Genomic DNA, 14,687 nt, shown 5'->3' on the forward strand with positions numbered 1-14,687 from the left:
GGTCCTTTCTGGGCAGCATAACTCACTGCTAAATGAAAACTCCTAGGCAGTAAGCAATCTCCCACACACCAACATAACTTTTCTCTAATGCCTTCACAAAGCTTTTCTGGGGTAACTGTGGGGCTTAGCCTTTAATCCTTCTTATAAGTAGGAGCACGTGATAATAAAAGAGTATTTGTCCAGAACAATGGTCTCTTCTTTTATATTAGCTACTACCAACTTTCAGAGATGAGCTAAACAGAAGAATGGTACATATCTTTATAGGTTCTATAAAAGGCTAAAACTTTGTACTTACCCAGGAAAAGGTATCTCATCTTCTTCTGCCCAATCTTCTTGCTCTCCTCCATAATAACTGCTTACTTGTCTAGTCACATCATGACCTGTATCTTCACTTTCACTATCCCCAAGGGCACTATCTGAACTTTCATTTCTTGGAATGTCCCATTCAGCTCCCACAGCAACTTTTTTCTCTGAACTCTCTTTATCCCCATGGGGGACAAGAATGGAGAGTGTATCTCTTTGGTCTTGCTGAGGAAAGCAGGTTTTACATGAATCTTGGTGAACCGTTCCTACACATTTACAAAATTCATTGTTCTGTTTGCTATTTTTTGCATAAAATCTTTTTGAAAACTCTAACATACAGCAGTGTTCTTTACTGTCTGTACTTGTTTTAACTGGAATATCATCAATAGTCCTGGTTTCAATTGAATCATCATTAAAATATTCATCAAATAAGCTCATGCTTTCGGGGTCTGAATGATTCCAGCAGGGAAGTTCACAGGGCTCTCCAGATACCATGTTCGGTACATCAGGCTCTCCAGATTCAGTTGTTTGTGCAGTTTCTTGATGCTGATCAACAGCCCCTCTTTCTTCCTTCGGTGATTTGGTGTGATGCCTGGTAATCTGATCCACTACTGCCTGACTCCGGAGTTCAGTATCTGAGTCGGGTGACATAGAATCCCCAATCAAGAAAGTAACCTTTGTCTGGGTTGCCTCACAAGAAAATGCAGCTGTCACAAGTTTATCTGGAGGTTTTTTTTCCACAACCATTCCTGTGGATCTGAACACTTTACCTGTGTGATTACCTGAATCTAGCAATTCCTCACTCTGCCATGATTCCTCTGCAGGCTCTAAGCTTGACTTTGACAATGCACATCTGTCCACTGGAGCAGATCCTGTGCAAACAACTGTTTCTAACTTGGTGTCAAGGCAAGTTCTTAATTTATCTCTGCACTGTTTAACATCAACAGCATTTTCTTCTTGGCAGTCAGAAGAAGGAGAAACCATTCGGCACTCGTTTGAATTTCCTAGCAGCTCCTTAGAGCTGTTTTGAATATCTTCTCTCTCTTGTCGCAAAACATTCTCTATATTTTGCCCAAGGAGTGGACGACTGCAATATTTACAGTTACAGTTAGGAGTCCTTGTTTCTTCTGACTCTTTGAAGAGCAAACTGTTTTTGTTTCTATGCATTGTGATAAGCACATACTCAGATTCTTCGATTTCACCTTTCTCTAAAGTGGTAGTAATTACTGTGCCTGGCATAACAATGGCTTCATCGTCTCCATTTTCTAAAAGATGGGTTTCTTGAAGTTCAGAGCATCTTATGAAGTAAGTAAGAAAATAAAGCAGCCTCTGGACCATGTCTTGTCGTTTACCAACTACCACAGTCCTTGCTAACCGTACAGGAGAGCCAATAGCGCCATACAAGTCTCCTGAAATGGAAAAATCAGTTAATGGACACATCCTCTACTCATACTAAGCAGGCTATTTTCAATTATCAGAAACCTACTATTATTTTATGAGGGGTAGTTCAGATTTTACTCTTGGTTCCTTAATAGGTGAGTGATTATTCAGGACTAGGATGAGATGAATGGTCTTAACCAAAGAGAAAGGTGAATGGATGGGCTTTCTACCTTCCTCCTTAAGCAGATGCTAATAAGGTGCTGAAACCACAAGCAAACAGTCAGTTGTGAAAGTCACCAAGAACATGCTCTGTGCCAGTCCCCTTGCAGAGCACTTTATATGGGTGGAGAAGTACTGACTGAAGTATTATGTGCAAAAGCACATCTGCTGGGGACCAAGGAGAGGAAAGGAGTAGTAGTGAAATGGAACAGAGCTGAAGTAGTCACATCACACACTTAACCTTCCTTGATTTAAATCATATTCCTGAACTTCACCTGTTGCTGCCCTACCAAGGACCTCACATTAACTCCCGTGTTTTTAAAAACCCATTTTCCTTTCCATTCTATTCCCTAGAGGGTTGGGTACTCAGGATAGACCCAAAAGGGCAACACATTTAGCCTTGTGATTCATTTTCACTTCTGTTAGCCATATTACACATGAACAGCCATTACATTTAAAAAAGGAGGAGGGGGATTTAATTCAAGTTTTGCAAGTTGTCAGTATACACATTTAAAGAATCTCTATTTTTACTTTATAAGAACCCCACACTTTTTAAAGGAACAAACATAAATAGGTCTCAAATAATATACTACAGACTGTACTATGATAAATTTTCTCCTCTGGCTAAGAAACTGGCTCTAGTACCATCATGCCACTGTTCAAAACTACTCCCAAGGTTTCCACTAACAACCAAATAAATTGAAACTGCTTTGGTATGGTAAATGAGTCTTTCATGACTGGTTCCACCTCACTTTTCCAGGTTATCTTCTGATAGTTTCCCTATTTCATCTTTATTCACCCAAAGTCCCACTTAATCTGGATCCGTGAATGTGCTCAGCACTTTTAACACCTAGACCCCTTTACTCATGCTATGTACTTTCCCTTCCCTCTGTATCTCTGCCAGTCCAAAGTTTCCCACCCAAGCATCCTCCCTTGGACAAAAGTAAACTTCCCTAATTGAACTCCCACTGAACTTGTCATTTCTTATAGTTCCTATTTGAATTATCATTACTGTCCACATATACTTTACCTACAGTATAAGACTGTCACTTCTTAAAGGCAAGGACTAGATATCATTCATCTTTATACCCTCCAGGGTTCTTTGCACAGAGCCTTAGATATATTGTGCATTCAATAAATGACTGTAGAATTGAAAACAGATTTGAAATGTTCAAATTAAAAAAAAAAAACTACTGAATTACTTGGTTTGAAAAAAGGTAAGTTAATATTCATACAATGAAATACTACTTAGCATTAAAAAGGAATGAACTATTAATACATACAACATAGGTGAATCTCAAAATAATTATGTTGAATGAAAGAACTCAGACGAAACAAAAGCACTTAGTGTATGATTCCATCTATATATAGGTCTAGAATATGCAAACTAATCTACAGTGACAGAAAGCAGACCAGTGGCTACCTGAGTATAAGGAACAGTGAACAGGCAGAGTAGGGAGGAATAGGAGGGAGGGATTACAAAGGGCATGAGGAAACTTTTGTAGTGATGAATATGTTCACCATCTTGATTTTGGTGATGGTTTCAGAGGCATATACATTTTGACATATATATCAAAATATATATGGAAAGCAAAAGGAGGGAGGAAAAGGAGGGAGGAAAAGGAGGGAGGGAGAGAAGAAATAGAAAGAGTAGGAATGAGAGAGGGAGGTTGGTTGGTTATATGAGTTAATAAGCCACATTACAATCTGCCTGGCAAGCTCACTCACCATAACCACCTAAGGGAAGTTTAAGTTTCTACCAGATCACCAAAATGTTCTCACCATACTCCTCCCCCCATCACCAAATAGCAATAGACTAAGAGTAGGAGTAACAGCAACTACATTTACCAGCCACTGTCCTAAGCACTGTTCTCACAGTATCTCATTTACTTTTCACATTATGAAGTATTTACTATTTATTTTATTTTATTTTTCGGCCACACTGCACGGCTTGTGGGATCTCAGTTCCCCAACCAGGGACTGAACCTGGGCCAAGGCAGTGAAAGCACCCAATGCTAACCACTAAACCACCAGGGAACTCCCTGTACTATTTACTATTATCCCCACTTTATAAATAGGGAAACTGTGATTCAAACATGGTCTGCCTGACTCCACAGCCTATGCTTAAATTTAAGCACCATGCTACACTGACTTCCTAATGACTGTCAGCTCATCAACTAACCCCTCTCTCCTGTTACCCATTTATTTAGTGGGGTACCAAGCACTAAGAGAAAGATTTTCAAAAATTACTCAACAAACAAAGGTGGAACAATGGAAACCTCAATGACTGCTTCTCAGTTAAACATTTATTCTAGCAATCATAGGTGACTTTGTTGATTCATTCTTTCTAGGCAAAGTACCTAACACAAAACACCCTGAAGACCCTGAAGTTACTAATAAACCAGCCATCATCCTGCTCCTTTTGTTCCAGCTGCAGGTCTCTACCTATAAGGAATGATAGTAAACATAAGATGGGGATAAGACAATTTAGCAGTTATGAAATGACAAGTAAGGAAGAAATGCTCTAGAAAGGAAGGGGGAAAAGAGAGCACTTAATTTTTCTCTATTTATTTTTGCCATAAAATAACTCCAGACAGTTACACAAAAGTCTAAGTATAATGCATAAATGTAAGGGTTTTCAGAATACATACCCAGTTGTGCCCAAAGTGGGTTATACGGATGAGTCTTTGCCAACATGTCCACACTCTGAGAGGAATGTTTTTCTAAAAATATTTTTATAGGTGGTTGTCCATTTGGCATGACTGTTGGAACCCAGGCAAGATGATTGGTCAGAACTGCAGTAATGAGTGCTGGCAAGAATCTGAAAACAAAATTCATCCTATCAGATTCTAATCTGCTTTCATAAAACTTCAAGCAAAATGCAGTGACAGAATAAAGCAGAGAGGGTACATGGCCAAACATCATAAGAAAGGAGAGGATGGAAGGAAGGATAGGTATATCACCAGGATGAAAACAAAAGTTAATAAATTTTTTTGGTTGGGTAGAAGTTAAAAGAAAAATCCTTAAAATAAAGACAGCATTCACAAGGAGCTATTTCTACTCATAATTAAAAAACAAAAATGCCATTTTACTTGAGAAACTATGGATTCTTTTCAGTGTTTAAAATACACATATATTAATGAATCAACCAGGAAGTCTATACATATCCAAATTACTGAAAAGGAAAATGAAGGAAAGTATTACGAAAACTTTGTTTACCATCAAAGAGAATAAAAACACCCAAATTACTCATCTGGATTCTAAGAATTTGATGATTAGAAGAAAACAATATGATAAACTACCACACTAAAAATGTATTATTGGAATCCTGGCACTTCCCTATATATTTTTAAACTTCTTTTCTATAGAATGAAACCGCATTCATGGATACAATTCACGAAAAATGGGAAGCCTCAGAGAGTTCTGTAAGATGTCAGGAATTTTAATTTAACACACAATTAAAGACATTTTTACTGTTTCTCATTCATAAGGTTCTTTGGTCTTCTTCCATACCCTGTCTTGTAATTATCTTAGTTATCTTTTATAATTCTGTCTTGCTCATTAATAATATGAAATAATTCCAAAGATAATGATTAATTCTTTCACCTTTGTACTTGAACTTGATCACAATCTAGATATCTAGTTATAGTAAACAATAGCTAAGATAGTTAAGGGAAAGAAGGGAGGGAGGGAAGGAAGGGAGGGAGGGAGGGAAGGAAGGGAGGGAGGGAGGGCAGGCCATACTGATTTTTGGAAGCATTTTCCATTAGAAAAGTGAACTCCTTCATGAAACGATGGCAAAGCTGGTTCTTTTCTGGAGTCCCCGACATCATTGTAAGCCAGACAGGCTCTCCAATTCGTGGCATTGTGTAAAGATTACAAATTGTTGTTCTAAAAAGAGGAAAACACATTATAAAATTCATAGTTCCCAGAATTACATACTCTTAATAATAATGTTGCTGGCTTGGGTCTCACATCTAGATTATTAAAGCTTTTGAGAAAGACAATGAATCAAGTCTTTCTTTGTCATTAGCATAGTACCAAGGGAAAGGTTTTATACATGACCTCAAAATGTGTTGGTTCTGGTGCTGGCTCTGCCCTCAAAGGCTGTGTGCCTTTGGGTAAATTATCTCCCTACTTTAAGCATCAGCTTCCCTTACCTGTAAAATGAAAGGAAAGGACTAGGTAATTTCTAGACCCTTTCCAGTTCTACGTTTCCAAGGTTATAAGCTATACCTAAATATATTGCAAATAATCAACAACATAGAAAACAAAAATATTAAGTGAGGTAATAGCTTATGGATAATACCCACTCACAACAATAGTTTATCAGCATCATTTTATTGCCTATGCTGGGACTCCTTAGTAAAGTTCTGAAGAATGACGAGGACAATATATATGCATGCTATATGACTCTCTCTCAATTTTCTGAAGTTTTCCCTTGAATCAACACAAAAGAGGATTATTGCAGTTATCACAGTGCTTTTCTGGCTGTCTCCTGCACTTATTTAGATAATAGCTAGTCTTGTGACTTGCACTCTTTACTAACAGCTTTAGAGGATACCTTTAAGATGTCAATTCTTTTCCTTTTACATTAATATCTGTTCAGCAAAGTCCTATACACTCACCATACTAAGCAACTCCTGCAAAGTTGGGGCTTAAGAAACTAGTCGATCTCTTAGAAGCTACAGAATGGTGTCCTACTTTCTACTCTCTAGAATAGTGCTGTCTAACAGAACTTTTAGCAATGATAGGAATGTTCTATATCTGTGCTGTCCAACATGGTAGCCACTAGCCATATGTGATTACTGAATACCTGAAATGTGGCCAGTGTGACTGGGGAAATGGATTTAAAATTTTATTTAGTTGTAATTAAATTAATTTAAATAAACACATGTGGCTAATGGCTACTGTATTAGAGAGTACAGCTCTAGAAAGTTCTCTGAGATCTCCACAAAGCTCTGATACCTACCTCAGTATAATTTTCTAATACCCAGAATTCAAAAAAGGAAAAGAATTCTGTTGCTTGTACAAGTTTTATTAAATCTCAACCCAATATGAACATGATACATTACCATAAATAAAAGTGACAAATACAGGTCACATTAATGAATTTTTAGTAGGGCATAAAATAACTGCTGAGAACTTATAAATGAATGGAAAAAAATTACAGGTATCTTACAGAGAAAAGTATGATGAATATAAACTAGCGATATTGAAAAGGCTTATTTTTTAAAGACTATTAAAGATGTCCAGATAGGATGGAAAACTGAGCACATATGTTTATCCCCTTTCAGTTCTGATGCCCCAAATGAACACTACTTAATGATTTAAAAACAAATGAATCACTACAACAAATAGAACTGAAGAGGAACTTTAGTGAAAATTAAAATTACAGGTTTAATAAAATTCTAGAAGACAAAACACAGAGAAGAATGTTAACTGAAGTACTAGGGTAGAGGAAGATAATGGGTTATGGTGCTCATGGGGTGGTAATGTACAGAGAGGAGCTAATTTACCCCACTGAAGCAAGAAGAGTCTAAGGACTCAAAAGTGCCTGGTAAAAAGGAGGGCAGCAGTTAGACTATAAACTAAGAGACTAATTCAAGGGCCATAAATGGTTGGTGACCCCCTACCCTCCACCCCATCTTCCCACAGAATAACTAAAGATAGGAGAGCAGATGTAGCAACTGACCAGCCCAGAGAAATGACATGCCCAAACCCTCCCTGATATTTGAATCTTTCACAGTACAAAAACAGATATACAGTCAATTTAGTGGTATTAAAATTCCATGGCAGAGGCAGCAATTATGGGGAAAAATGTTTAAATATGTTCCTTCAGGCAGTGAAAATGAAAAAAGTTGAGCAACACTGCTCTGAAGTGAGGTTCTCCAATCTGCACCCCAACCTGTATTTTGGTGCCTCACTCTTTTTTTTTTTTTTAATGTATGTCTGTATTATTTTAAATATTTATTTAATTATTTATTTATTTTTGGCTGTGTTGGGTCTTCGTTTCTGTGCGAGGGCTTTCTCTAGTTGTGGCAAGCGGGGGCCACTCTTCATCGCGGTGCGTGGGCCTCTCACTATCACGGCCTCTCGTTGCGGAGCACAGGCTCCAGTCGCGCAGGCCCAGTAGTTGTGGCTCACGGGCCTAGCTGCTCCGCGGCATGTGGGATCCTCCCAGAACACGGCTAGAACCAGTATCCCCTGAATTGGCAGGCAGATTCTCAACCACTGCGCCACCAAGGAAGCCCTCACTCTCACTCTTAATGGGCAACCAAAATATTGATATATAGAGAAAGCCTCCAAGGAAAGAGGGACACAAACAGAAAGAAACACACACACACAAAATGACTCTAGAGGAAATAGAAAATAATAAAGTCAGAAAAAGAGAAGAAAAACATGAAAGAAAAGAGACATAGAAGATCAATCCAGGAGTGTCAGTTTCTAACAAAATATATTGGAGAGAAAATAGAGAAAAATAAATTATCAGAGAATACAGATAATTTACCAAAGTTGAAAGACAAGATAGTGCTAAAACTATACTGAAAGGCTAAAAGGACAAAGGATCAGGTATGAATTTATGGCAGGAGATAAATATGTTCTACAATTGATAAATCAAGAAATAGCATCAATAGCAGAATAACTGAGGCAGAAGAAAGGATAAGTGACCTGGAAGATAAAATGGTGGAAATAACTACTGCAGAGCAGGATAAAGAAAAAAGAATGAAAAGAACTGAGGACAGTCTCAGAGACCTCTGGGACAACATTAAACGCACCAACATTCGAATTATAGGGGTCCCAGAAGAAGAAGAGAAAAAGAAAGGGACTGAGAAAATATTTGAAGAGATTATAGTTGAAAACTTCCCTAATATGGGAAAGGAAATAGTTAATCAAGTCCAGGAAGCACAGAGAGTCCCATACAGGATAAACCCAAGGAGAAACACGCCAAGACACATATTAATCAAACTGTCAAAAATTAAATATAAAGAAAACATATTAAAAGCAGCAAGGGAAAAACAACAAATAACACACAAGGGAATTCCCATAAGGTTAACATCTGATCTTTCAGCAGAAACTCTGCAAGCCAGAAGGGAGTGGCAGGATATACTTAAAGTGATGAAGGAGAAAAACCTACAACCAAGATTACTCTACCCAGCAAGGATCTCATTCAGATGTGATGGAGAAATTAAAACCTTTACAGACAAGCAAAAGCTGAGAGAGTTCAGCACCACCAAACCAGCTTTACAACAAATGCTAAAGGAACTTCTCTAGGCAAGAAACACAAGAGAAGGAAAACACCTACAATAACAAACCCAAAACATTTAAGAAAATGGGAATAGGAACATACATATCGATAATTACCTTGAATGTAAATGGATTAAATGCTCCCACCAAAAGACACAGACTGGCTGAATGGATACAAAAACAAGACCCATATATATGCTGTCTACAAGAGACCCACTTCAGACCTAGAGACACATACAGACTGAAAGTGAGGGGATGGAAAAAGATATTCCATGCAAATGGAAATCAAAAGAAAGCTGGAGTAGCAATTCTCATATCAGACAAAATAGACTTTAAAATAAAGAATATTATAAGAGACAAAGAAGGACACTATATAATGATCAAGGGATCGATCCAAGAGGAAGGTATAACAATTGTAAATATTTATGCACCCAACATAGGAGCACCTCAATACATAAGGCAAATACTAACAGCCATAAAAGGGGAAATCGACAGCAACACAATCATAGTAGGGGACTTTAACACCCCACTTTCACCAATGGACAGATCATCCAAAATGAAAATAAATAAGGAAACACAAGCTTTAAATGATACATTAAACAAGATGGACTTAATTGATATTTATAGGACATTCCACCCCAAAACAACAGAATACACATTTTTCTCAAGTGCGCATGGAACATTCTCCAGGATACATCATATCTTGGGTCACAAATCAAGCCTTGGTAAATTTAAGAAAATTGAAATCGTATCAAGTATCTTTTCCGACCACAACGCTATGAGACTAGATATCAATTACAGGAAAAGATGTGTAAAAAATACAAACACATGGAGGCTACACAATACACTACTTAATAACGAAGTGATCACTGAAGAAATCAAAGGGGAAATCAAAAAATACCTAGAAACAAATGACAATGGAGATACGACGACCCAAAACCTATGGGACGCAGCAAAAGCAGTGCTAAGAGGGAAGTTTATAGCAATACAAGCCTACCTCAAGAAACAGGAAACATCTCGAATAAACAACCTAACCTTGCACCTAAAGCAATTAGAGAAAGAAGAACAAAAAAACCCCAAAGCTAGCAGAAGGAAAGAAATCATAAAGATCAGGTCAGAAATAAATGAAAAAGAAATGAAGGAAACAATAGCAAAAATCAATAAAACTAAAAGCTGGTTCTTTGAGACGATAAACAAAATTGATAAACCATCAGCCAGACTCATCAAGAGAAAAAGGGAGAAGACTCAAATCAATAGAATTAGAAATGAAAAAGGAGAAGTAACAGCTGACACTGCAGAAATACAAAAGATCATGAGAGATTACTACAAGCAACTCTACGCCAATAAAATGGACAACCGGGAAGAAATGGACAGATTCTTACAAATGCACAAACTGCCGAGACTGAACCAGGAAGAAATAGAAAATATGAACAGACCAATCACAAGCACTGAAATTGAAACTGTGATTAAAAATCTTCCAACAAACAAAAGCCCAGGACCAGATGGCTTCACAGGTGAATTCTATCAAACATTTAGAGAAGAGCTAACACCTATCCTTCTCAAACTCTTCCAAAATATTGCAGAGGGAGGAACACTCCCAAACTCATTCTACGAGGCCACCATCACCCTGATACCAAAACCAGACAAAGAGGTCACAAAGAAAGAAAACTACAGGCCAATATCACTGATGAACATAGATGCAAAAATCCTCAACAAAATACTAGCAAACAGAATCCAACAGCACATTAAAAGGATCATACACCATGATCAAGTGGGGTTTTTCCCAGGAATGCAAGGATTCTTCAATATACGCAAATCAATCAATGTTATACACCATATTAACAAATTGAAGGAGAAAAACCATATGATCATCTCAATAGATGCAGAGAAAGCTTTCGACAAAATTCAACACCCATTTATGATAAAAGCCCTGCAGAAAGTAGGCATAGAGGGAACTTTCCTCAACATAATAAAGGCCATATATGACAAACCCACAGCCAACATTGTCCTCAATGGTGAAAAACTGAAACCATTTCCACTAAGATCAGGAACAAGACAAGGTTGCCCACTCTCACCACTATTATTCAACATAGTTTTGGAAGTGTTAGCCACAGCAATCAGAGAAGACAAAGAAATAAAAGGAATCCAAATCGGAAAAGAAGAAGTAAAGCTGTCACTGTTTGCAGATGACATGATACTATACATAGAGAATCCTAAAGATGCTACCAGAAAACTCCTAGAGCTAATCAATGAATTTGGTAAAGTAGCAGGATACAAAATTAATGCACAGAAATCTCTTGCATTTCTATACACTAATGACGAAAAATCTGAAAGTGAAATTAAGAAAACACTCCCGTTTACCATTGCAACAAAAAGAATAAAATATCTAGGAATAAACCTACCTAAGGAGACAAAAGACCTGTATGCAGAAAATTATAAGACACTGATGAAAGAAATTAAAGATGATACAAATAGATGGAGAGATATACCATGTTCCTGGATTGGAAGAATCAACATTGTGAAAATGACTCTACTACCCAAAGCAATCTACAGATTCAATGCAATCCCTATCAAACTACCACTGGCATTTTTCACAGAACTAGAACAAAAAATTTCACAATTTGTATGGAAACACAAAAGACCCCGAATAGCCAAAGCAATCTTGAGAACGAAAAATGGAGCTGGGGGAATCAGGCTCCCTGACTTCAGACTATATTACAAAGCTACAGTAATCAAGACAGTTTGGTACTGGCACAAAAACAGAAATATAGATCAATGGAACAGGATAGAAAGCCCAGAGATAAACCCACGCACATATGGTCACCTTATCTTTGATAAAGGAGGCAAGCATATACAGTGGAGAAAAGACAGCCTCTTCAATAAGTGGTGCTGGGAAAATTGGACAGATACATGTAAAAGTATGAAATCAGAACACTCCCTGACACCATGCACAAAAATAAACTCAAAATGGATTAAAGACCTAAGTGTAAGACCAGACACTATCAAACTCTTAGAGGAAAACATAGGCAGAACACTCTATGACATACATCACAGGAAGATTCTTTTTGACCCAGCTCCCAGAGAAATGGAAATAAGAACACAAATAAACAAATGGGACCTAATGAAACTTCAAAGCTTTTGCACAGCAAAGGAAACCATAAACAAGACCAAAAGACAACCCTCAGAATGGGAGAAAATATTTGCAAATGAAGCAACTGACAAAGGATTAATCTCCAAGATTTACAAGCAGCTCATGCAGCTCAATAACAAAAAAACGAACAACCCAATCCAAAAATGGTCAGAAGACCTAAATAGACATTTCTCCAAAGAAGATATACAGATGGCCTACAGACACATGAAAGAATGCTCAACATCATTAATCATTAGAGAAATGCAAATCAAAACTACAATGAGATATCATCTCACACCGGTCAGAATGGCCATCATCAAAAAATCTAGAAACAATAAATGCTGGAGAGGGTGTGGAGGAAAGGGAACTCTCTTGCACTGTTGGTGGGAATGTAAATTGATACAGCCACTATGGAGAACAGTATGGAGGTTCCTTAAAAAACTACAAATAGAACTACCATATGATCCAGCAATCCCACTACTGGGCATATACCCTGAGAAAACCATAGTTCAAAAAGAGTCATGTACCAAAATGTTCATTGCAGCTCTATTTACAATAGCCAGGACATGGAAGCAACCTAAATGTCCATTGACAGATGAATGGATAAAGAAGATGTGGCACATATATACAATGGAATATTACTCAGCCATAAAAAGAAATGAAATGGAGGTATTTGTAATGAGGTGGATGGAGTTAGAGTCTGTCATACAGAGTGAAGTAAGTCAGAAAGAGAAAAACAAATACAGTATGCTAACACATATATACGGAATCTAAGAAAAAAAAAAAAAAAAGGCCATGAAGAACCTAGTGGCAAGACGGGAATAAAGACACAGACCTACTAAAGAATGGACTTGAGGATATGGGGAGGGGGTGGGGTGAGATGTGACAGGGTGAGAGAGTGTCATGGACATATATACATTACCAAATGTAAAATAGATAGCTAGTGGGAAGCAGCCGCATAGCACAGGGAGATCAGCTCGGTGCTTTGTGACCACCTAGAGGGGTGGGATGGGGAGGGTGGGAGGGAGGGAGATGCAAGAGGGAAGAGATATGGGAACATATTGTATATGTATAACTGATTAACTTCGTTATAAAGCAGAAGCTAACACACCATTGTAAGGCAATTATACTTCAATAAAGATGTTTAAAAAAAATAAAAAATAAAATAAAAAATAAAAAAATTAAAAAAAAAAGAAATAGCTACACTAGGTATATTATTTAATAATATGGAGGTAAATAACAAAAGGAATATTTAAGAGTTAAAAGAGAATGTTCTTCAGCAGTAAGAATGGGGATGGGAGAGGTAGGACAGGGCTCATTTATTTTTCATTATTAGAACTGTCAGTATATATATTTTTTGCTTCTTAACCACGTGAATGTACTTTTGAATAAAATAAACTTTTTGATTAAATGAACAAGCTGATCAATTCATTTTCCATGAATTTCTTCAGCATAATATTGTCTGCTGCAAGTCTATGTGTCATGGGCCAGAGTCATATTACTAACATTAGTATAATGGGCCACTGAGGACATTAGCTTTATAGTGTTTTGCTGTTTAAAAATATGTACCATGACCTTGGAGTGTATCAAGTGCAAAGAAGGCAAAAAAATTAATTATATAATAGTGCTTCTCACTATATACAACTCTGTGTTGTCATTAACAACGTAGAAGTAATGATGCTTGCTCTCTTCCCCCTTTAATGGTTATTCCCTACCCATGAATGGTAAGAAGGGCAAGTATTTTCAGTCATCTGACCCTTTATTTTTCTTGGTCTGTCCCTACAGAATGGAAGACTCCTTCAGTTGGAAGGAAACTGTTGACATGATTTAGTTTTCACTGATATGCATGAAGTCTAAGTAAAAATCCAAGTACTTCACCTCTGCCAGGCAGCAATGCTAACTAAATATACTTCTTACTTCTCTAGGTTTCAGGACTTGTGTCTACATGTCCTTCCTCTTCTCAACTACCCAAAATTCATTAATCATCTGGTTTCAAATATTCACATACTTTAAAAATTACCTAACTGCTAGATATAAATAAACACTTAATTTAAAAATTAAGTATGGGCTTCCCCTGGTGGCGCAGTGGTTGAGAATCTGCCTGCCAATGCAGGGGACACGGGTTCGAGCCCTGGTCTGAGAAGATCCCACATGCCGCGGAGCAACAGGGCCCGTGAGCCACAACTACTGAGCCTGCGCGTCTGGAGCCTGTGCTCCGCAACAAGAGAGGCCGCGATAGTGAGAGGCCCGTGCACCGCGATGAAGAGTGGGCCCCGCTCGCCGCAACTAGAGAAAGCCCTCGCACAGAAACGAAGACCCAACACAGCCAAAAATAAATAAATAAATTAATTAATTTAAAAAAAAAAAATTAAGTATGATAGCCTCTCATCATTTGCAGTAATGTTCT

At 37.6% G+C, this 14,687-nt stretch overlaps 1 protein-coding gene across 2 annotated transcripts in view; it reads right to left on the minus strand.

Moving 5' to 3' along the window:
• FNIP1 (folliculin interacting protein 1) overlaps positions 1 to 14,687 on the minus strand; it is a 131,907-nt gene that overhangs the window by 22,296 nt on the left and 94,924 nt on the right. For both annotated transcript variants that reach the window (XM_059917017.1, XM_059917015.1), the window contains 3 exons: positions 5,647 to 5,793; positions 4,554 to 4,723; positions 296 to 1,712 (listed from right to left, as the gene is read on the minus strand). In XM_059917017.1, coding sequence (XP_059773000.1) covers positions 296 to 1,712; positions 4,554 to 4,723; positions 5,647 to 5,793 — 1,734 coding nt within the window. The remainder of the gene's footprint in view (positions 1 to 295; positions 1,713 to 4,553; positions 4,724 to 5,646; positions 5,794 to 14,687) is intronic.

This window comes from Balaenoptera ricei, chromosome 3, assembly GCF_028023285.1.
Source record: "Balaenoptera ricei isolate mBalRic1 chromosome 3, mBalRic1.hap2, whole genome shotgun sequence".
NCBI classification, from domain to species: domain Eukaryota; kingdom Metazoa; phylum Chordata; class Mammalia; order Artiodactyla; family Balaenopteridae; genus Balaenoptera; species Balaenoptera ricei.